General features: G+C 42.3%; 1 protein-coding gene across 1 annotated transcript in view; it reads right to left on the bottom strand.

Moving 5' to 3' along the window:
* LMNB1 (lamin B1) overlaps positions 1 to 16,936 on the bottom strand; it is a 55,832-nt gene extending 38,896 nt beyond the window's left edge. Inside the window, exon 1 of the mRNA XM_047868830.1 lies at positions 16,153 to 16,936. Within this exon, the coding sequence (XP_047724786.1) occupies positions 16,153 to 16,511 (359 nt within the window). The 5' untranslated portion in view covers positions 16,512 to 16,936. The remainder of the gene's footprint in view (positions 1 to 16,152) is intronic.
* Positions 16,937 to 24,333: the final 7,397 nt, after the last annotated feature.

The raw sequence follows: 24,333 nt of genomic DNA, 5'->3' as shown, positions 1-24,333 counted from the left end.
CACACAGCTTTCTATCAGCTTCTGAGAAACACTTCTGAATATAAAGGGACATACAACAGTCATCAGACAACTGAGAAAAACTCTCATGTGGATTAACTCACCCAACGTCTGTTCCATCCTCCTAGTTGTGCTTTCCTCAACTGGAAAGGTAAAAATTACATTTTCCAGAATGCCTAGACGCTAGGATATGGGAGGAAAATGAGGAACTCTAATGCACCTATAAGGAGTATGGAAGAAGGAAGTACCACAGGACCACCTTCTTGGTCCTTGTGGCAATTTTCCTGCTGAAAACCAATCATTAAAACCTGAAGCTTTCCTGTCCTTATGTCAATAACACACACATTAATGGAGCTTTGGAGTGAAATTTAAAGTCAGAAACTGAATCCTCCAATTTTGTTTTTTGTCAAGATTGTTTTGGCTACTCTGGGTACCACAAATTTCTGTATGAATTTTAGGCTTAACTTGTCAACGTCTGCAAAAAGGCAGCTGTGACTTTGATAGAGATTGCACTGAATCTGCAGGTCAATTTGAGGAAAAATGGCACCTTAACATCTTCCAATCCATGAACATGGGATATCTTTCCATTTATGTAGGTCTTCTTTCATTTATAGTTTTCAGTGTACAAGTCTTATACTTCTGTTCAATTTATTCCTATGGAATTCATTCCCTCTGATGCTGCTAAAAATAAAGTTTTCTTACCTTCATTTTTAGACTGCTCATTCTTCATGGCTAATGTACAGAAATATACTTGAGTTCTGTATATTGCTCCCATGTCGTAAACTTTGTTGAACTTACTAGCTCTCAAGAGTTTTGCTTTTGTTTTTTTTTATTAAATTCCTTAGGATCGCCTATGAAAGCATGGCACCTGCAAATAGAAACAGTTTTACCACTCCGTTCCTAATGTGGATGCCTTTTACTTCTTTTTCTTGCCTAACCGCCCTGGCTAGAACACCCGGTACACTGATAATGTTAACAAGTAGTGACAGTGGGCGACCCTGTCCTGTTCCTGGTCTTAGGAAGAAAGCAGCCAGTCTTGACCATCCAGTATATTAGCCGTAAATTTTTCATAGATACTCTTCATCAGGTTAAGAAGCTCCCTTTTATTCCTCATTCGAATATTTTTACAATGAAAGAGCAGTGTACTTTGTCAAATATTTCTTATGCATCTAGTGAGAGGGTTTTTGCCCTTCATTCTATTAATATGGTTTATTACATTAAAGACTTTCACAGACTGAACCAACCTTGCATTCCCAATATAAAACCCATGTGATCAGGGGACCCGGGTGGGGTCAGGGTACCTAAGCACCAGCTCAGGTCTTGATCTCAGGGTTGGGAGTTCAAGCCCTGCATTGGGGCCCACGCTGGGCATGGAGCCTACTTTAAAAAACAAAACAAAACAAAAAAGTAAAAAAATCCACATGGAAATAGTATATAGTCCTTTTACATGTTGGTAGGTTTGGTTTGCTAGTATTTGGTCAGGAATTTTTGCACCTATATTCGTAAGAGACATTGGTATGTGACGTTTTTCTGGTCTGAAGTTTTTCCAAAACAGTGTCCCAATGTCCATCTCCAGTTTGCTAGGTGTCATGGGGCAGGTGTTTGCAGCAACAGCAGTGGCAGCTTCCTGCTCCTGAACTGTAGCTATAAACTGTTTTTTGTTTTTTTTTAATTCAGTGGCTTCAATGGTGCCTGAGACATAAAAGCTCCCAGAATCTACAGTGTTCTAGCCATCATTCTAGCTCTCTAACGCTTTTAATAATTTTTTCTAGCCACCTGCATCCCATATCATTTTCTTTTCTGCTTAAAATATGTAGTGGATTCCATTTCCTGCAGTGAGACACAAAGACCTAAATAAACAGAAAAAGAAATTAACTTGGAGCAAACAAAAACTGTGAAGGAAAAGAGACTTCTTAAAAGGTATGAGGAAGTACTGCACCTACGAAATGTAAACAAGATCAAGATACTATAAGGAAACATGGAGACAGTAAAAAGAAGCTATTAGGAATTTAAAACAGGACAGCAAAAACTGGAAGGTAAAATGGAGAATATCTACCAGAGAAAAAAAAGTTTTAAATGAGAAAACTAAAAATTTAAGAAGTCCAACATCTGAATCACATGAGTCTCAGAAAGTATAAAATAGGAGAAAACCATGAATAAAAGAATGTGTTGTTTATATATTTATTTTGAGAGAGAGAGAGAGAGAGAGAGAGAGAGAGAATCCCGAGCAGGCTCTGCATTGTTAGTGCCAGAGGCCCATGTGAGGCTCAATCTTACAAACCATGAGATCATGACCTGAGCCGAGATTAAGGGTCAGATGTCAACCAACAGATCCACTCGTCACCTCAAATAATTTTTTAAAGTTGCCAAGGACTGAAAGACATGAATTTCCAGACTGAAAAACTATCACCACATGACCAGCACAATGGAAGGAAAAGAGATCCACACCAAGGGACATTCTTAAGAAACTTCAGAACTGGATCAAAAAAGGATACTATAGGCTTTTAAATTTTTCACTCATAGTGCTTCTTAGCAACAACAAAAGCAAACTATAAAGCATGACTTCAAAATCCTAGGAAATATGCTTTACAACTTAGAATTCTATAGCCAAACTATCCATGCTGATGTGACATAACTAGCCATAGAGAAGAGCATAAGCCTCCAAATGTTATCTCTTCAATAACATAAAGCTAATTAAAAAAAAAAAAAAAAACTCGGGGCGCCTGGGTGGCTCAGTCGGTTAAGCGGCCAACTTCAACTCAGGTCACGATCTCGCGGTCCGTGAGTTCGAGCCCCGCGTCGGGCTCTGGGCTGACGGCTCAGAGCCTGGAGCCTGTTTCAGATTCTGTGTCTCCCTCTCTCTCTGCCCCTCCCCCGTTCATGCTCTGTCTCTGTCTCAAAAATAAACGTTAAAAAAATTAAAAAAAAAAAAAACTATGATTCCAAATGACTTGATGTTTTAAGAGTTAGTATCAAGTCTTTCTATATAATTAGATAAAACTAAGTGGGAAAAAATGCCATTTCCGTAAGTAAACAAAAGATGGTATAGGGAAGAAAAACTAATGACTACTCAGTTCTGTGGGAGATTATGTCCATAGTACGTCCAGGCATTTCTGCCATAACACAATATATGTGTTCCTGAAAACCCTTCCACTAACAGATCAAATGGAAACATAAAGTTGGAACAATCCTCCCAAAACCTATGCAGTTTTGTAACAAGAGCACTAGCAATAATAATATAAAACTAGTACCTCAGGAAATGACTTGGACAACCCAGGCAGAGAGTTGTGTGGCTATAACTACCTCAAGAGATACTTATAAATGCACAAGAGTGGTCATGCAGGCTTGCGGGAATTGAGACGAGACAGAAAGAAGTAGAGCTCTGAACATACCAAAGGGAATGTACCTGTTTGGGAGAGGGAATCCTGGGAGCAGCACTCATGTTTAATCTTCTTCAGAAAAAGGTGAAAAGCAGAAACAGACTCATAAATGCAGAGAACAAACAGATGGTTGCCAGAGGGGAGGGGCATGGGCAAAAGAGTTGAAGGGGAGAGGAAAATACAGGCTTCCAGTTACCTGATGAATAAGTCACAAGGAAAAAGGCACAGTACAGGGAAAACAGTCACTGGTATTGTAACGGAGTTGTACAATGGTATTCAAGTAGAGTCATACCTTAACAGACAGCAGCTACACTTGTGGTGACACAGGGTAAGTATACAAGTATGGAATCACTATATTGTATACCTGAACCTAATGTAACAGTGTGTCAACTACACTTCGATTAAAAAATAATAAAACTGGGGCGCCTGGGTGGCGCAGTCGGTTAAGCGTCCGACTTCAGCCAGGTCACGATCTCGCGGTCCGTGAGTATGAGCCCCGCTTCAGGCTCTGGGCTGATGGCTCAGAGCCTGGAGCCTGTTTCCGATTCTGTGTCTCCCTCTCTCTCTGCCCCTCCCCCATTCATGCTCTGTCTCTCTCTGTCCCAAAAATAAATAAACATTGAAAAATAAATAAATAAAAAATAAATAAAAAATAAAAAATAATAAAACTAAAATAACACAGCTGAAAGTGCAACTGAAGGTTTTCTCTACCTCTAAATTCTACTCTTGACCTTCTGGTTCCTTTACTAGGAAAAGTCACATATAAACCAATACAACCTCCAATTACAGTAATATCATTTCTCGATTTAAAAGCCAAATATGAGCTAATTGGTGTTAAAGAAGCATCTGTAGCACCACACTAAATTAATACTTTAAATACCAAAAAACTGATCTAAACCGGTCCAAAATATAATGTACGAGGCCAGTCACAGGAAGAAAATGTGTTATGGAGAACATAATGAAGAACTCAATTCCCCATCTTTCAAAGCACAAAGTCAATAATGTCATTTGGGTAAAAATTCCAAATGAGCAGTGAAAATAGCTGAAGGTAATTTCTTTTTATGAGAAGCCTTGGGAGAATCCTTGGAGTCCTTAAATTATATACACACATACACACTGCTGTATAGTCCTGGGTTGTTTTTTGCTTTGTTTTGTTTTTTTCTTTTTTCCCAAGACTCAAATTGAAAACATCTGATAGTCAGGAAGGACTTCCCTAAAAAATGGATGCAGTGGACATCAGAGAGATGAGACGTTAACCCAAGGACAAGAGAAGTCCAGACAAGGAAATCACTTTTGCAAAGGACCTATTAACAGGGAGCGTAGTAAACAAGGTTGAATAAAGGACTTCAGAGTGAGGAGAGAGAGCAAGACCAAGTATGGTGGGAGATACAGGTGGAGTCAGAAAGCAGCCAGCTCGTGCAGAGAAGAAGTCTGAGGTAGGATGACCACCTTGTCCCAGTTTGCAAAGGGCAAGTTCCATTCATGCCAGTTGTCCCAGCATAATTTATACCTCCCTCTTTCACACACAAAAGCATCCCTGTTTGGATGCTAAATTATATGGTCACCCTGCAATTAGGTAATACTGAAGGTCTTAGTCTTTATCCTAGAAGTTACTAAAGTGTTTTAGGCAAAGTGGGTTAAGTGCATTATCATAGAGGGTAAGTGTTCTGGTCTCCTATCCAATGTTTTGTGATACAAAGTTGAAATGAGAATCTATTTTTTTCTTTTTTTGATGTTTTTATTATTTTATTTCTGAGAGTGCGTGCAAGCAAGAGGGGGCAGACACAAGAATATGAAGCAGGCTCCGGGATCTGAGCTGTCAGCACAGAGGCCGACGCGGGACTTGAACTCATGAACCATGAGATCATGACCTGAGCTGAAGGTGGATGCTTAACCAACTGAGCCACCCAGGTGCCCTGAGAATCTACTTTAAATAAAACTTTAAAAATGTCTTCTCGGGGCACCTGGGTGGCGCAGTCGGTTAAGCGTCCGACTTCAGCCAGGTCATGATCTCACCGTCTGTGAGTTCGAGCCCCGCGTCGGGCTCTGGGTTGATGGCTCAGAGCCTGGAGCCTGTTTCCGATTCTGTGTCTCCCTCTCTCTCTGCCCCTCCCCCGTTCATGCTCTGTCTCTCTCTGTCCCAAAAATAAATAAACGTTGAAAAAAAAAATTTAAAAAAAAAAATGTCTTCTCTTCACAGCCAACATTCTTATACAAGTAATCTCACAATCTTTCTTCCCACTCCTTCCTTCATTATAGCCCATGGCTTTAATCCCACTGCCAAAGTTACTAGCATTACGCACTCCTCACAATCAACAATAATCTGCCAGCCACCAAATGTAATAAATAACTTTTAGGACTTATCTAACCAAAACTGTCCTAGCATTGCTTTATAAATCTCTGTCCCATGACTCAACTCTTGTCCTGCTTCTCTGGCTATTGCTTACCATCTCCACTTTTCCTTTTTCTACCCAGTCCTCATATGAAGGTGTTTTCCACGTCTTTGCCCCTCCTCTCTTTTGTCTTTATCCCCAAATATCAGCCCTGCTCCTGCAACTGTATCTCCATTCAAAGTCTCTCCATAGAGCTCCAGGCAAGTACTCTAGATTGCCATGTGACATCTCCACCTAGAAGTCCAACAAACACCACTAATTCACACTAACCTTGAGTAGGTTCTCTAAACCAGTCCCCTATCCATCAAGGTCTAAAAGCAACACTTCCCCCAGGCACCCATGCATGGAAGCAGGGTCACCCTCAACTCTTCTCCTGACTCTCCCATGCTTAGCATCTCTTAAATCCACTTTCTATCCTTTCCCACTGCCTACCTGAGCTCAGGGCCCGCCTCAAGTGTTCTTACCTGGGTTTTATCTGTACTCTTTGTTTCCTCCACAGAATGGCCAGACCATTCTTCTGTTCATGTCACTTTTCTACCTGAAATTCTTGAGGCTCATTTCCTAAAATCCAACCGCCCTCTACCACATACGTGCATGCGTAGGTATGTACACACACACACACACGCACGCACACACGCACGCGTGCAGGTCTAGTTAGAGGAAACTAACTGCCATTTGGGTAACCACCCTCTCCTAATGCTTTCCAGCCAACTCCTAGTTACTTAACTCCCAACACTCAGCCCAGTTCCCTGGCGATGTCTTTCAAAACTTCAGAAGGCTCCTGTCTGCCTTAGTCTTTTCTTCCACAGCACCATGTAGATACTGCTATCATAACACCTATTACACTGTATTAATGTACCACATTAACAGTTCACAATAGCATAGTGTTTGTTTTCTGCTTTGCCCATGAGACTGTCAACAACTTGGTAACAAGAACTGAGCGTCCCTTCTATTCGCGGCATCTGGTTCAAGGCCTGGCATATAGTATTATTTCCACAAATGTGTGAATAAAAAATGAAAAGAACATTTCTCAAAAAAATAATTCAAAAAAACAATATTTCTCTCATGAGTATTAAAGACTTAAGAGATTTTAATTCCTCTTAAAATTATTATTAAGGCATAGAGTAAAGTAGGAAAGTAGCTTTCTAAGAAGGAAGATAAAAGAAGTCTTTTTCAGTAATTCATCTTCACCCTTTCCTCAGGAGCGAATGAAGCCCTCAGTCTTTCCAACAGCTGCTTCCATTACTGCACCCTCCTGACAAATCCACAATCACCTCCAGGGAGCTATGAACTATCACTGTGAAAAACACACATCCAGTACCATCTGCAAAAGTAACAACCAAATGGACCTGAAAATCAGCCGTCCTATGTAAGATTTCAAGTTCCAACCCAATGATAGTGCATGGTGAGCCTGCTTCAGGCAGAGAAACCAAAATCACACCTGCAAAACAGCAATGATGTAAGGATTACAAGAAATGACACGGGGGGGTGGGAGGCTGGCTGGCTCAGACGGTAGAGCGTGCAACTCTATCTTGGAGTTGAGTTCAAGCCCAACGTTGGCCAAAGAGCTTACTTAAAAATGAATAAATAAATGATCCATGTAAAAACTCTGACAACGCTTAACACAGAGCTCAGACCTAGTCTAGCTCTACCACTAATCTGCTAAATTCTCTTAGCCTGAAGTTTCCTCACTCATCAAACAGGGTTATCACACGGCTTAAAAGACAGTGCATCTAGCACAGTGCGTGGCAAACATGTTAAGCGCGAAATGAATCTTAGCACCTTCTGTCCTGTATCTTTGGTAAGTACTTTAATCTAGCTGTCAGTTTCTGCATCCACAAATCAAGTTGGTTAGACTGCATGATCCAAGACCCCTTCCGGCACCAAAAGGGCTCTGATTTGATCTGTGATTAATAAATGCAGATGCAGTGAAGGCAAAAAATTATATTTAAAAAGGACCAACTAAACAGATTAGCTAAGGAAAACGTCATTTATCATCTACTCATACACCAAAAATATCAGCAGAAACCTAAGATTATAACCTAAGTTTCAATCATTTTATGCCTTTATACCAGCAATATGACCCTAACAATATAAAAATGATCAAGAACTAGAAAGATTCCAAAATTAAAATAAATTCCTCAGACACTCATCTGTTGCTGGTAGCATCAAAAATTGGCAAAATTGTCATTTCTTCATCCAGTGGTTAACATTTAACCAGTCAATTAGTTAACATTTAACCATTAAGTTAACCAGAGGAAAAAACCTGTTAACTGTCAGCAAGAGAAGATAAACATGGCCCTCTAACCATCTCGGAGAATTTTACTTTCTTCTTGGTGTTTACCTGTATTTTTTAATTTCCCATAACAAACATAATTTTTGTGTAATAAGAAAAGCTTTTTTTTTTTAATTCCCGAAATATAACAGCCAACACACAATCCCTTATCACAGAAGTACAGTGAAAAAAAGAAGTTAAAACCCCTGATTAGGAAACTTCCTTAGACCCCAATAATAATTGGGAACTTCAGTTACGCTCCCATCACTCAAGTAATGCCTCAGCCTCAATCTCACTATCTGTGCATGGAACAGACCTACACTGAAGATATAAAATTCTCAAGATCTCTAACTCAGACATACCAGAGGTGATGTCATCTGAAATTAAAGCACAAACATTAATAGATTGTGCTGGCAGGAGGCGGGGGGGGGGGGGGGGGTGGGAAGAATCGGGGCACCTGGGTGGCTCAGTCGGTTGGGCAAACAACTTCACCAATGTCATGATCTCACAGATCGTGGGTTCGAGCCCGGGATCGGGCTCTGTGTTGACAGCTCAGAGCCTGGAGCCTTTTCAGATTCTGTGTCTCCCTCCCTCTCTCTCTGCCCCTCTCCCACTCACGTTCTGTCTGTCTTCAAAAATAAACATTAAAATTAAAAAAAAAAAAATCAACAGCATATTTTTTTACTGCTTTATCTTTCATCCTGTGTTTACTTTCTTGAATCTGGGTACACTAAAAGATTACCTAGTTTACAGGATTAAACCTAAGGATTAAATTCCAACAACTCTAAAAGATATCCTGCTCTACCAGACATCCTTTGAAAGCATAGGAAGGAAGGGTTATGACAGTTTAATTACCTAGGATCTGCTTCCTAGATTTTGACACCAATTCTAGGGGTTTTGTCCTTCCAAGTATTTCCCTGAAAATTAAGTTTAGCATGCAGTTTTATAGCTCTTATATTAAGGCCGGAGTGTTGCTGTCAACTTGCTTCTACCAGAGCAAAATTAGGACATAACCGAAAGACGAGGCAATACATGTGATGAAGGTTTTTGTTTTTAAATTAATCATCCTATGTCCAAAGAAAATTCCCTAAAGCAGGTTAGCATTTATTATTTTAAGTTTGAAAACTGAATACGAATGTTAGAACAACCCTGCTGATGTTGTTTAGTCTGTGCACCTTCCCTAAATGTCATTCTGTGACTAAAATAGGTAGAAAGCCAACAAAGGAAGTATATATATGCACTAAGTCCAAATTTATAGTAAATCCCAACCCCTTTCACCACTAGGAAAGTAACAGGAAAAATTATTTTATCATATTTGCATTTCAGTACTCTTTAAAAGTGCTAAAATTTTAGCAACTTTCCTTGGTAAATTATCAGCAATATTTTATCCAACTATTACTGGATAAAAATTCATCCATTATTATGACACAAGTAAATAAGAGGCTAAAAAATGATATAAGTGTCTTAATTCTTGCTGAGATTCACAACACTACTACTTACTCCTTATCTCAATTATACAGATGAGGAAACACAGGCCCAAAGAATTCCAGTACCCAAGCCGCAAAAAACTAAGAAGTTGCAACTTTGCGAAGTACCCTTGCTCGATACTACCCAACCTCACGCTATTGTGGTTGACAGTGTCCCAACATACTTGTTAGTAGCACATAAGTACCTGTATGCATTTTTTACTTACACACACACAAATCCAAATTTCCCATTAGAAGTTTCCTTACTAGGGGCGCCTGGGTGGCTCAGTCGGTTGAGCCTCGGACTTCGGCTCAGGTCATGATCTCACAGTCCGTGAGTTCGAGCCCCGCATCAGGCTCTGTGCTGACAGCTCAGAGCCTGGATCCTGCTTCAGATTCTGTGTCTCCCTCTCTCTCTGCCCCTCCCCCACTCGCACTCTATCTCTCTCTCAAAAATAAATAAACATTAAAAAAAAATTGGGGGGTGCCTGGGTGGCTCAGTTGGTTAAGCGTCCAACTTCAGCTCAGGTCAGGATCTCACGGTTTGTGGGTTCGAGCCCCGCATCAGGCTCTGTGCTGACAGCTCAGAGCTTGGAGCCTGCTTCGGATTCTGCGTCTCCCCCTCTCTGTTCCTCCCCCACACATGGTCTATCTCCCTCTCTCCTTCAAAAATAAATAAAAACATTAAAAAAAATTTTTTTTTATTTTTTTGAAGCGGTTAATTTAAAAACACAAATCCATACTCTCTTACATGCACTTCCAGAGTTTCTAAAACCTAAAATTTTCATTAATTCATTTGGTGGCAAAACCTGACCTAAATGGGTATGAGGCTATTTTTAGTTGTCTTTCTCCACTGACTATAACTATTAATATCTTTCCTTGCAGAAACATGTTTCACAATGGAGTGCCACCCCAGACCCCACTGGAGGTATTCTATATGGTACACGCATATTACCTTAAAATTGAAATTGTTTTTACTTCTATAACACACCTGGCCTTAAGGATTTTACATAAAAAACTGTGGACCTGTATCAGCAAACGAAAAAAAAAAAAGTATGCATCCATAAAATTAGTTATTGAACAACTGACCAACAAACTTACTTTTCTCTTACATCTATCTACCTTTCCTGTATAATGAGTTAACACTGAAATTCTGCAATGTCAATCTTCCTTTACTTTTTTGTTTCAAGTGTTGACTGATGGCACTCATCATCATTCTTGGAAACTGTTCACCAAAACAGCTTCCAATGACATATAATTAGGTTTGGACTGAATCAGAGTAGCTGTATCTTAAATCTGAGATGTGTTCCTGTGAGAGACCACATGGATGGAAGCGGATGTCAAATTCTCTCCAGCAGGACCAAGCATCTCCAAGAATTATTCTGTCTTTAGGTACATTGTGTACTGAGGAAGCAAAAAGGGACTAAGTAATTTCGGAATCTATGATTTTTTAAATCCACTTACATGATATACTAACTTACAAAGACTCTTAACTCTGAATAAAAACTTAAAAACAGAAAATTATTATTAAATAAAAAGAGCTAAATGGACCCAAATAGACAAAAACAACTTCTTGCTTTACATCTTACAAATTATACTGCAACTATTGCTCAAAATTAAATTATTCCCAAGATTTCCAAGAATTACTACATACAGGCAGCATTAGTCTACCCACTAGACCCTAATAAAAAGGCAGTTAAATATGCCACATAAAATAAACTTGTATCGGGGCGCCTGGGTGGCTCAGTCGGTTAAGCATCCAACTCCAGTTCAGTTCCTGATCTCACAGTTCATGAGTTAAAGACTCACTCAGCTCTCTGCTGTCAGCTCACAACCAGCCCACTTCAGATCCTCTGTCTTCCCTTCTCTCTGCCCCTCCCCTGCGCTTGTGCCCCCTCTAGCTCTCTCTCAAAAATATATCAACATTTTAAAAAAATAAATAAACCTGTCGCACCAAAGAGAATGGGAGAAGGATCATTAAACATGCCAATGAACTTCTAAAAAACGATGAAAAGCAGATAAAAGTACATATCACAAAATATGCACAAAAGGACTACAGGGGAAAGTGAGGGAGACTTAAAATGGGGGCATGAACTCATGAAACAGCTTTATATCTGATTCTCCTCAGCATCCCTTAGCCTAACTGCAGGCTTTCCGACCAGTTAGTCCACAGCACATCCCAATGAGATATAAAGAGGTCCTAATGTGTTCTTCCATTAGAAAAGCCAGGGAAGGAGCTACCTAAACAACTAAAGCACTAATGCTCAACCAATTCATTTGTAAATGTTGACAAGCGAGAAGGATCACACATGTGACAAAAATCACTTGCAAGAAGAAATCCAATCCAAACAAAAAGAACAAATGAACAGGGAAGAAAAAAGAGATCATCCAGTGAAAAGTATTTTAAAAAGAAAATCCTAAATACTACCTTCAGACAGATTAAAGAAAATAATACATCCTTAAAACAGAAACAAATTGGGGCGCCTGGGTGGCTCAGTCAGTTAAGCATCTGACTCCGGTTCGGGTCATGATCTCACAGCTTGTGAGTTCGAGCCCCGCATTGGGCTCTGCGCTGACAGCTCGGAGCCTGGAACCTGCTCAGATTCTGTGTCTCCTTGTCTCTCTCTGCCCCTCCCCTGCTCACACTCTGTCTCTCTCTCTCAAAAAATAAATGTTAAAAAAAATAAAAAATAAATAAAATAGAAACAAATTGAATAAAAGAGAAATATCTGTACAAAAAAATTTCTTGGAATTAAAAGCATGACTTCAGTCTTTAAAATGTCACTACTGAAAAATAAATTAAGTAATTAAATAAAAAGTCACTACTCAACTAGAGAAGAATCAAAGTAATTTCCCAGAATGGAAAAAGAAAAAAAAGAGACAAGAGACAAAAGTGGTTAACATCCCAACCAGAAAAAAGAAAGAAAACAAGGAACAGAAAGATTTGGAATAAAATAAATTTCCCAGAGCTAAATAAAGTTCAAGACTTTAAATAGAAAGAAACCACTTGTAACAGGTGGGATGCATAACAGAAATATCCTTTCCTAGACTCATTGCCATCCAATTTCAGAAAATCAGGATAAAAGAAAATTCCAAAGCTTCCAAAGAAGAAAACCAAAAGCAATTACCAAAAGAAAATAACTGTGACTGACATCAGACAGATACTGCAACACAGGCCACTAGAAGACAAGGGAGCAATATCATAATTCCCAAGTTCTGAGGAAAAAGGTTAGAACCAATATTCTATACCTAACCCAACTACTAACCAAGCATGACAAAACAAAGTTATTTTCAGACACATGGGACTCAGAAAGTTTAAATCCTGGGGAACTTGCGGGGGCTCGGTGATTAAGCGACCAACTCTTGATTCAGGCTCAAGTCATGATCTCACAGTTCCTGAGATAGAGTCCCACTCAGGGTGCTGACAGCAAAGAGTCTGCTTGGGATTTTCCTTCTCACTCTGCCCCTTCCCTGTTTGTACTCTCTTTCTACCAATAAACTTTAAAAAAAAAAAAAAAAAAAGGAAGTTTACATCCTGCCATCTTTTCTGAGTCAGTTGCTTAAGGATGTTCTCCAACAAAATGAGGGAAGAAACCAAGAAAAGAAAAGTATGTGATCTAGGACAGTGCGTCGAAATCAGGTCAATTCCTAGGATGTCAGCTACACACAGCACATTTTTAAAAAAATTTTTTTTTAAGTTTTTTTATTTTTGACAGAGCATGAGCAGGGGAGGGGCAGAGAGAGAGGAAGACACAGAATCCGAAGCAGGCTCTGGGCTCTGAGCTGTCAGCACAGAGCGTGACGCGGGGCTTGAACTCACAGACCTCGAGATCATGACCTGAGCCAAGTCGGTCACTCAACCGACTGAACCACCCAGGCGCCCCTACACACAGCACATCTTAAGCCCAGAAAGCTTCAGGGAAAAAATAATACTCATGTAATAGATATTATGATTACATATTTTCAGAAAGACTTCTTTAGTCAACAAGAAAAATAAAAGCCCATTTAGGAGCAAAATTCCTTAACCACACCATCCCTTCACCCTATTTTATCTTTACTACCCTGGCACCTGTTATTACGTAAAATTATATCACATACGTTATTTTATTGATTCTAATACATGTATATTTTACTTTTTAATCTTGCTAAAACTAGTATGCATCTTACAATCCACACACAGCATTTTTTCCCACTTTTTTTAATGTTTATTTATTTTTGAGAGACAGAACACAAGTGGGGGAGGGGCAGAGAGAGGGAAACAGAATCTGAACCAGGCTCCAGGCTCTCAGCTGTCAGCACAGAGCCCAACATGGGGCTCAAACCCATGAACCGTGAGAGCACGACCTGAGCCAAAGTTGGACGCTTAACCGACTGAGCCACCCAGGTGTCCCGCATGTTTTTACACTTTAATTGACAACTGACACACATCACTGTGTAAGCTCATGGTGTACAGCAAATTGTTTGATTTACATATACTGAGAAATAATTAACACAATAGGTTCAGTTAACATACATCTTCTCACATAGATACAAAAAGAAAAAAGGAAAAAAATTTCTCCTTGTGATGAGAACTGTTAGGATTTTACCTCTTAACTTTCCTATATATCACATGATGACCTATAGACATCCTGTTATACATGACATTCCTATTACTTTATCTTGTAACTGTATGTATCTTTTGACTGGCTTCCTCTATTTCCCCCTCCCCCTCCATAGGCAGCATTTTAAAACTACAGTCAGCCAGGTGGCAGTCTTGTTACTGTATTAAAAACCTTCCGTAGTTAACTTCTGAAAAGATTACAAAAGCATCAACATCGAAATGCCTCAGATTAGATGAAATAGGACCTTTATGTGCTTGTTAGGTATCTCCCCTACAGTACTCAATTCAGCAACACAAGGGCAATGATTTATTTCTTTAAAACAATCTCTGTAGTCTCTCAACATACAACAGTGACTGGCACATAACAGATGCTTAATCTGTCACATTTTAACATCTCTGAAACAAATATGGGCCCAACAGAATGGATCCTACATAGCTGGTCCTGACATTTTTTTCTTAGTGGTGCATTTCATAGCAAGTCGGCATCTAGGATTTGAAGAAATTCAGTAACAAAAATTAGACAGTAATGTGAGTGCAATGACCCATTTCAAAGGATGCCTCCAAAGGTTGGTAAATCCAAGAAACAGAAAAATAAGCTTATTAGTGAGTTTCGAAACTAAACACCCAAATAAATAAACACAAAAAGAGCTAAACACGACTGCCTCCTGGAAATAGACAATAGATTGTCAACAGTCTTTCACCAGAAGTCAGCCCATTTTTTTTTATCAAGTGCACACACTTTTTATGAACCATTTTTCAAGTATTAATAAGGGGGAGGGGTAGATTCAAGCATACAAAATCAGAGAGAGACAGGAGCATTCACACAGAAAGACATTCACGGGCAAACAGAGTCAAAGTCGGAGTCAATCATCTCCAGAAATTTCAATGAACAATGGAGGATGGAGACCGAGTTCTGGAAGCAAATTTAGCAAATATCTAAAGCATGACATCAACCCTAGTTGCCTACTGATTGATTACAAGTATGCCCTTTTGCTTACCAGAAAGTCAAGGTAGGCTCAGCAAAGGCTTGCTAGTTTATCCTAGTGCCCTGGTCTGAAAACTCAGACCTCCTTAGGTGGAATAATTACAAACTCGCCACAGCACTTCACGTTTACACAACAATCCTTACACCTGCCCTGGCCTGTCATTAATTACAATGACAGACGCGGGCGCTGAAAAGGTCTCTCCATTACCAGAAAGACCAACTGACTACATTAAGGGGGTGCAAAAGCTCGGGGAAGGAGACTGCTGCCGGGGGGGGGGGGGGGGGGGGGAGTAATGTGGTCCACGAATCAGAGAACGGTGGCCACGCCATCCAAAACCCCAGCTTTCAGCACCCAAGGGGACCCGCGACTATCTTCTTAGAAACGGCACCTTTCCCTAGAGAAAGCTAAAGAGCTTAAAACCCCAACTCGGCCTGGGCCGGCAGAGGCGCTCAGTTCAGACCCCGCCCAAGACAGGCGTAGAACGATTGCAAAATGTCACAGGGCCCAGATTGAGCGCGCCAAAGCGGGACCCACCCCCGGGAGACGGGGACGCTGGAGGCAGGTCCCTCCCCTTCCTCTCTCCGCCCGCGCACAGCTCATTCATTCTTGAGGCGGGCAGCCCATCTTCCCGGCCGGCCATCCCTGCGCCGCAAACCCACCAGCCGCTTTGTCTCTGGCCCGGCCGGAAACAGGAACGCGCATTGGAGCGCGCGCCCAGACGCCACCTCCCCACACCTGGGGCCCGCCGGGCATTCCCGGCCGGAGAACCCTTCTGGATCTCGGGGTTCGAAGTCCGAAGCTAGCCAATCCACCTTGGCGGCCTCAGGTGCGCGCTCCACCCGGCCCTGCTAAAGAGCGGGCAGTCGGAAATGTGCATCTCTCGGTCACACCGTCGCTACAACTCGAACCCCCCTCTGCGACCCCTCTCCCCGCTAAGAAACACTGTATTCTTTCGCCTTCCAAAGGGCGTCGGCACTCGGCCCCGGTCCTCCCGCCCTGGGGCTGCGCCCCCCGCCCCTCGCGTGAGCTAATGCGGCCCCCAGACGAGCACTCACTTGAGGAGCAGCTGGTCGTGCTCGGCTTTGAACTTGCCCAGCTCGATCTGCAGCTTGGCGCGCTCGCGGGCCGTGTCGTCGAGCGCGCGTCGCGCGTCCGCCAGCTCGGTCTCGTAGAGCGCCTTGAGGCCGGTGAGCTCGCGTCCGCGCACCTCCTCACGCTCCGTCACCTGCAGCTGCAGCGCGCTGTTCTCTGTCTCCAGGCTGCGCACCTTGTCGATGTACACGGCCAGGCGGTCGTTGAGCTCGCGCAGCTCCTCCTTCTCCTGCAGCCGCGACAGCCGCGTGGGACTCAGCGGTGTAGCGGGGCCGCCGGTGCGGCTACCCGACCGCGGCGGCACGGGGGTCGCGGTCGCCATGGCGGGCGGCGGGGCGGCTGGCGGGCAGAGCAGAGCGGGGAAGCCGCGGGCAGCACGGGACGCGTAGGGAGCTGCAGAGGGCGAAGCGATGATCCGAAGGCACAAACCGACGACCCGCGCCCGCGGAGAAGCTGGCGTGGGAAGGGAGAAGCACCTGGGTTGGCAAGAGCCGGGTTACGGCACAAAGGGCAAAGGGGGAAGACTGCCAATCAATCAATCGTAAAATGCCCTTTTAAGAAAACACGCACACACACACACACACTCCGGAAGATTTGGGGCGAGGGTGACCGGGAGGGGCCGAGCTGGGTCCGCGCGCCGCCGCCGCCACCGAGTCTCCCGCCCGCAGCACTTTGTTTCCTCTCAGGCGGCGCGGAGCGGCGGGCGGGGGGGGGTGGGGAGGGAGGAGGGCGGCGGGGGGCGGAGGTGGCGCGGGCAGTGGCGCCGCACTCTCCAACATGGCCGGCGCGCGCCGGCACCTCCACGTGACCGTCGCCGGCCAATGGGGAGCCGGCGGCGCGCTCCGGGGTTCGGGGGCTGGGCCTGTAAATTCAAAATCGGGGCCTCGGGCAACCGTCAGCTTGGCGCGCGGGGCTGGGCGTGGCTGGGGACGGACTGAGGGCGGTGGAGCGGGGCGCCGAGGACTGCTCGCCGGGCGGCCCAGGGCCCAGCGCCGGCCGGGCCTTCCCACCACCCCGCGGGGACCCCCGGAGGGGCTGGGCCTGCGGGTGGCGGGAAAGAGCCCGGAGGTTTTCCGGGGCGGGCCAGCGCCGCAGCCCACACCCAGCGGTTCAGGGAAATTCAAACATAAACGGCCGTAACAGCCGCTCGCACAACTCGTGGAGGCCGGGACAGTCGCAGACGTTGTAACTTTATCCCCGGCAGCCGTGGAGTTACGTAATGGGCTCTGCTGTCTGAGGTTCAAAGCCCGCTACGTGCCGGTGCCAAATGCAAGCCTTTATTTTTCTCTGGGACGGAAAACGGTGTATCCAAACACCTCCTCCCAGTCAAGTCGACGTACGCGTGTCTTGAAGCGACAGAGACCGCACAGAAGCCAGAAACCCTGACCTTGGAGTCATTTGCTACCAGTGCTGATCTGATGGTCCGTCCCTGATCGGTTGGTTTCTGAACAATTAAAGGGTTTATAAAATCAAAACCACCTCGCAAGAAGTAAATAGCACAAGCTGTGAATTATCTTGCTTCACTAAAGTCCGATGCAGCAAAATCGAAGCTTGTGCAAATTTAGGTAGAAACAACTTTTTGCTTGAAAAAGGGATCCCTCTAAAATGTAATTGTCAGCTAGTTCTAATCAAATGTCCCGTTAATCCCTTTGAAAAGCCTTTACCTTGAGGCGAACGTTCACTGGCTTTTACTGTGCCCTGCACTGATCCGTCCACGCAGACGCTCTGTGGTATGGGGATTGTTTTCGTTTGAAAATTCACGTTTAACAGCCGAAATTCCTCAAGGCTGCCCAGCAAGTGACAGGACAACGTTTGAACCCAGGCAGTTTCGGCTGACCCCAGAGCCTAGCCCTTAACTATAACCTAGGCCACCTCACGATGTATTAGTAAAGTACACCTCACATCTGTAATTGCAGCTTAGCTGCCTTAATAATGGTAGAAATGAAGACCAGGATGTTCTTTAAATATTAAGTTACGTACATAACAAGTAGTGAAGGGCACCAGGCTGCATCATCACCCTGGGGGGATTTCTGGGCACCCTGAGTGATGATACTGTCCTTACCAATGGTTCTATTTCCTGCCCTGTTACCTAAAATGCCTTTCCTTAACCTCGCTGAGAAAGAATTGAAAAGCTTCTATTTTAGGGGCACCTGGGTGGCTCAGTAGGCTAAGCCTCCCACGACAGCTCAGGTCATGATCTCATGGTGGGTGAGTTTGCGGAGTTCGAGGCCCGCCTTGGGCTCTGTGCTGACAGCTCAGAGCCTGGAGCCTGCTTCGGATTCTCTGTCTCCCTCTCTCTCTGCCCCTCCCCCACTCGTGCTCTGTCTCCCCGTGTCTCAAAAATAAATAAGCATTAAGTTTTTAAATAAATAAATAACAAAAGAAAAGCTTCTGTTTAAGAGGGTCTAAAAAATCCAGATTATTGGAGAAGAAATGAGACCTAAGGAACATGAATGCTGATCCGACGTGGTGGAATCAGCCCTGGAATGTAAATCCCCTCCACCCATGGTTTGGTTTTTGCTCCATACTCCTCCACCCCCCAAAAATATATGTATTTTGAAATCTTTTATTAAAGTATTTTCTTTCCACTTTGAAAATTTTAAAACTGTATGTGAAGTGTCGTCAGGCCTAACCTCTGTTACTCTCAAACCCATAAAGCCTTTTTTTTTTTAAGTTTATTTTTTTAGGGGAGGGGGGCAGAGAGCCTAATGGAGGGCTCAAACTCATGAACAGGGAGATCATGACCTGAGTTGAAACTAAGAGTCAGACCCTTAACTGACTGAGCCACCCAGGCACGCTCATGAAGCTTTCTCCTAATAGAATCTTTCAATTTTAGATTCTTTTTAGGAGACTCAGATTGTGTCCTTTTGTCTGAACGACAAATACATTGGAGTCAATTAAGGACCATTGATTGCTGTGTAACAATGGAAGTTATTCCTTGGTTTCCTCATAGAAAAAATTGGAATGATTTCTACATTCCAGGAGGTTCATAAAGATTAAATTTTAAACATATAATATGAAATGACTAGTAATTCTTCCTAGTAGTAATTCTATGTCTCCAACCAAAAGCAATTTTTAAAAAATGGAAAATCTCTTAGCCATAAAATGAACCAATTCTGCAAACATTTGGTCAAGAACTTTACTAAATGTACATTTGCCTTACTCTCTTGACTATTCCCATGCCTAACCCTGTACCTGGAGTGCCTTCCCCCTGCTCTTTCATAATAAGAGGCTGTTCAGCCCTCTTAAATAATTCCTGTAATCCCATCGCTGCCGATATGTTTCCCAATTAATTAGAACAGAAGTAACAAATACTTTGTTTTTGGTGACAGTGTTTTCACATTTACCAGGATAATCATATTTTCAAATACTCTGCCTTGTTTTTATAAATCTTTACTTTCTTGTCATGGCACATGTTCTCGTTGCTGGTTAGGCCATACATATCGCCACCAAGCCTCAAGTTGCCGCGACATTGGTTCCCTCTTCAATACTCCTTCCCCTGCACAGACCTACTTGACAACATAGGCACAGCTTATTTGACATTTGCCCTACTTTCTGTATGACATTTGGATCAGGGACAGAAAAATACAGGACACCTGTCCTACCTGGACAGAAGGGGCCCAGACTAGGATGGAGGTGGGGAGGCAGGAAGAAGGGAAGGAGATACTGAAAGCTTGCAGTACCTCACTTACGTCCCAGGGGAGAGGAGTGACAGCTGGCAGTTAGCTGAGCATACAGTGCAAACAAATGGACTAGCTAGGACTGCAGGGCGCAATGAAGAAACATATTGCTGGGTGGCATCCCCTCAATATATGTTTGCTGAAAGAATGCAAGAAGAAATAAATACATGGTGTTCCTCCAGGCCACATTGTTTCTGTTTAATACACTTTGCAAAGTTAATATTTTTTCCAGTTACCATAAAAGCATAACAATAAGTCAGGTTTCAGAAGGTTGAATGACTATCCAGAATCCCTTCAAACTCTGATTTTGATTTTTGTGTTTTAAAAAGAGACTAAGGGGCGCCTGGGTGGCTCAGTCCCTTAAGCAACCAGCTGTTGATTTTGGCTCAGGTCATGACCTCACAATCCTGACCTTGAGCCCCATGTTGGACTCCCTGCTGGGGTGAGAGGCTGCTTGGGATTCTTGCTCTCCCTCTGCCCCTCCCCTGCTCCTCTGTCTCTCTCAAAATAAATAAATAAACAAAAATAACAATATTAATAAAAAGAACCTAAATAGTTATAAAGGTGTCTTTATCATCTTCAATAGCATTCTTCTCTTAGCAAAGCTGCATGATATTTACATATGACTCAAAACTGTTTTCCAAATTGTTAAGATCTGGATAATTTGGCAATAGTAGAAATGGCACAGTTATTTTAACTCCGTGGTTCCATTTTCCTGAAAACTCATGAGTTGATCAAAAAGAGAAACCAGTGGCCCCTGGGTGGCTCAGTCTGTTAAGCATCCTACTTCCACTCAGGTAATGATCTCACGGTTCATGAGTTTGAGCCCCACATCAGGCTATGTGCTGACAGCTCGGAGCCTGGAGCCTGCTTGAGATTCTGTGTCTCCCTCTGTCTCTCTCTCTCTCTCTAAAATAAATAAATATTTATTTTAAAAAAAGAGAGAAACCAATCTTCACGCTTGCATTTCAGTTTTACTTTATGCCAAAATATGGTCATAACACTACTTTATTTAAAAAGAATATCTTTAAAGCCATTTAATAAGCTAGTATTTATATATCTGATTTTTTTTTAATTTTTAAAAGCCTACCAAGATATGCTCCCTCACACTATATTCTGCATCTTTACCATTAGAGTAAAAAATAATAATAATAACAATAAAGACTGGAGTCAAAGTGTAGAGTTTATACATAGTTCAGCTGTTTGTGGTCTGATTGGAACTGACACTACTCAACAGTTAAGGGCTTTCCTTTTTCATGATCCGTCTCCAGTCAGCCAGCATATTTATCTTTATAGATGGTTTTATCCCTACACACTAACATTTAAACGTATTCATTACATGAGACATTTCTCACCTAAAACATCTTTGTTTCCAGACCCCACGGTTGAGTTCAAGAAAGCAGAGGAAAAATGAAAATACAATATTCGCATAGTTGATATTCTAAAATAAAAGAATGAATTTTCAACCAGATGTTAGTGTGTTCATTACCACAATTTTGGGGTACCATTCTTCTCAAGATGGCATTGTAAAACCAGGACGAAAGACAATCACACCATTTTCAGCTTTTAAGTTTAATAATTTTGATACAGGTATAGGAAAAGATTTGAAAAGTAAGGTAGTCTGGCTGAGCCAGTCCCATCCATTCCATCTTTCCATCCCAACCTTCTCAGCCCCAGTAGCTTTTTCCTGGCTATCCTGGCTTGCCAACATACCCTACATGTTTTGGACTTGGTTAACCTCCCTATTCACATGAGCCAATTCCTTAAAATAAATTTGTCTATATATACATATCCTGTTAAATCTATTTCTTTGGAATCGGTTGCATTCCTATTCGCCAACAATGAAGCAACAGAAAGAGAAATCAAGGAATCGATCCCATTTACAATTGCACCAAAAACCATAAAATACCTAGGAATAAATCTAACCAAAGAGGTGAAAAATCTATACACTGAAAACTATAGAAATCTTATGAAAGAAATTGAAGGAGACACAAAAAAATGGAAAAAGATTCCATGCTCCTGGATAGAAAGAACAAATATTGTTAACATGTCAATACTACCCAAAGCAATCTACATATTCAATGCAATCCCTATCAAAATAACACCAGCATTCTTCACAGAGCTAGAACAAACAATCCTAAAATTTGAATGGAACCAAAAAGACCCCGAATAGCCAAAGCGATCTTGAAAAGAAAACCAAAGCAGGAGGCATCACAATCCCAGACTTCAAGCTATACTACAAAGCTGTAATCATCAAGACACTGTGGTACTGGCACAAGAACAGACACTCAGAACAATGGAGCAGAATAGATATCCCAGAAGTGGACCCACAAACGTATGGCCAATTAATCTTTGACAAAGCAGGAAAGAATATCCAATGGAATAAAGACAGTCTCGTCAGCAAGTGGTGTTGGGAAAACTGGACAGCGACATGCAGAAGAAGGAACCTGGACCACTTTCTTACACCAGACACAAAAATAAACTCAAAATGGATAAAGGACCTGAATGTGAGACAGGAAACCATCAAAACCCTAGAGGAGAAAGCAGGAAAAAAATCTCTTTCACCTCAGCAGCAGCAATTTCTTACTTGACACATCTCCAAAGGCAAGGGAATTAAAAGTAAAAATGAACTATTGGGACCTCATGAAGATAAAAAGCTTCTGCACAGTGAAGGAAACAATCTGCAAAACTAAAAGGCAACCAACAGAATGGGAGAAGATATTTGCAAACGATATATCAGATAAAGGGTTAGTATCCAAAATCTATAAAGAACTTATCAAACTTAACACCCAAAAAACAAATAAACCAGTGAAGAAATGGGCAAAAGATATGAATAGACACTTCTCCAAAGAAGACTTCCAGATGGCCAACCAACACATGAAAGCCAAAGTATGGAAAGAGTCCAAATGTCCATCGATGGGTGCATGGATAAAGAAGATGCGGTATATATATATAATGGAGTATTACTCTACAATCAAAAAGAATGAAATCTTGCCATTTGCAATTACGTGGATGGAACTGGAGGGTATTATGCTGAGCGAAATGTGTCAGTCAGGGAAAGACAAATATCATACGACTTCACTCATATGAGGATTTTAAGAGACAAAACAGATGAACATAAGGGAAAGGAAACAAAAATAATATAAAAACAGGGAGAGGGACAAAACAGAAGAGACTCATAAATATGGAGAACAAACAGAGTTACTGGAGGGGTCGTGGGAGGGGGGATGGGCTAAATGGGTAAGGAGCATTAAGGAATCTGCTCCCGAAATCATTGTTGCACTATATGCTAACTAATTTGGATGTAAATTTAAAAAAAAATTAAATTAAAAAAATAAATAATAAAAATAAAATAAAATTGCCCTCAGAAAAGAACAAAAACTCTATTTCTTTGGAGAATCCTAACACACCTTCCCTTTTTCCATAAAAGAAGGATGTAGAGGAGCTAAGAGAGGCCAACAGATTGAAATGAGAGAATGAGACAGGAAAGCTGTAGATTGACCCAGATGAATGGGCCGCCGGAAGCATGGTGGAACTGTGCACAACTCAGCAGAAGCCTTGAGGACAGAGGTGACAGAGGACAACATACTCAGGAAGCACAAGAAATCACATCTGGAAAAGGCCAGCACAGCGTGGAAACTGAGTAAATCCAAAAAGTAGATGGCTTTCCCAACAGCTGTAAAGAATCTCCTTAGATTTGGAATCAATCTCAGGGAAGACAGGAAAAATGAAAAATCTGAGAGATATTAAACTTGAATGTGATTGAAATATAAATATAAACTGGTCCACACCACTAGAAGATTGCAATCCTGGTCATCAGAATGGTCCTCCACATCTCTTTACACTGCTTTTCTCCACCTGTAGGTTTTATTCCAACACAAGCTCTCTCTACAAGGTGGAAAAGCTGGCTTCTGGGCCACTGCACACCTAAGTTCTCCTAGTATGTCCCAATATAGCTAATCTCAGGAAAACAGATTTGCTTGTTTGGGTCGCTTGCTCAGCCCTGAAACAATTACTATATCCTTTGATTGGTGAGGCCTAGGCCAAAACCCACCACAATGATAGGCAGGGGTCAGGGAGAGTCTGGAGTTAAGGCTACCCTCACCAAACCACGTGGGATGGGATTCCAAGAAGAATGAGGAGTATGTCCCAAAAAGTGATGAAGGGATGCTGGGCAAGGGATGCTGGACGAGCAAAAACAATATGTGTCAGGGCACCTGGGGGGCTCAGTCGGTTGAGCGTTTGACTTCAGCTCAGGTCATGATCTCGCAGTCTGTGAGTTCGAGCCCCGTGTTGGGCTCTGTGTTGACAACTTAGAGCATGGAGCCTGCTTCAGATTCTGTGTCTCCCTCTCTCTCTGCCCCTCCCCTGCTCATGCTCTGTCTCTGTCTCAAAAATAAATAAAAACATTAAAAAAAAAAAAAACATTATGTGTCTACCTCACTAAGGGAGAGTAAGAGAATT

Source organism: Prionailurus viverrinus, chromosome A1 (genome assembly GCF_022837055.1).
Source record: "Prionailurus viverrinus isolate Anna chromosome A1, UM_Priviv_1.0, whole genome shotgun sequence".
NCBI lineage: Eukaryota > Metazoa > Chordata > Mammalia > Carnivora > Felidae > Prionailurus > Prionailurus viverrinus.
This window is presented reverse-complemented; position numbering and strand designations above follow the sequence as displayed.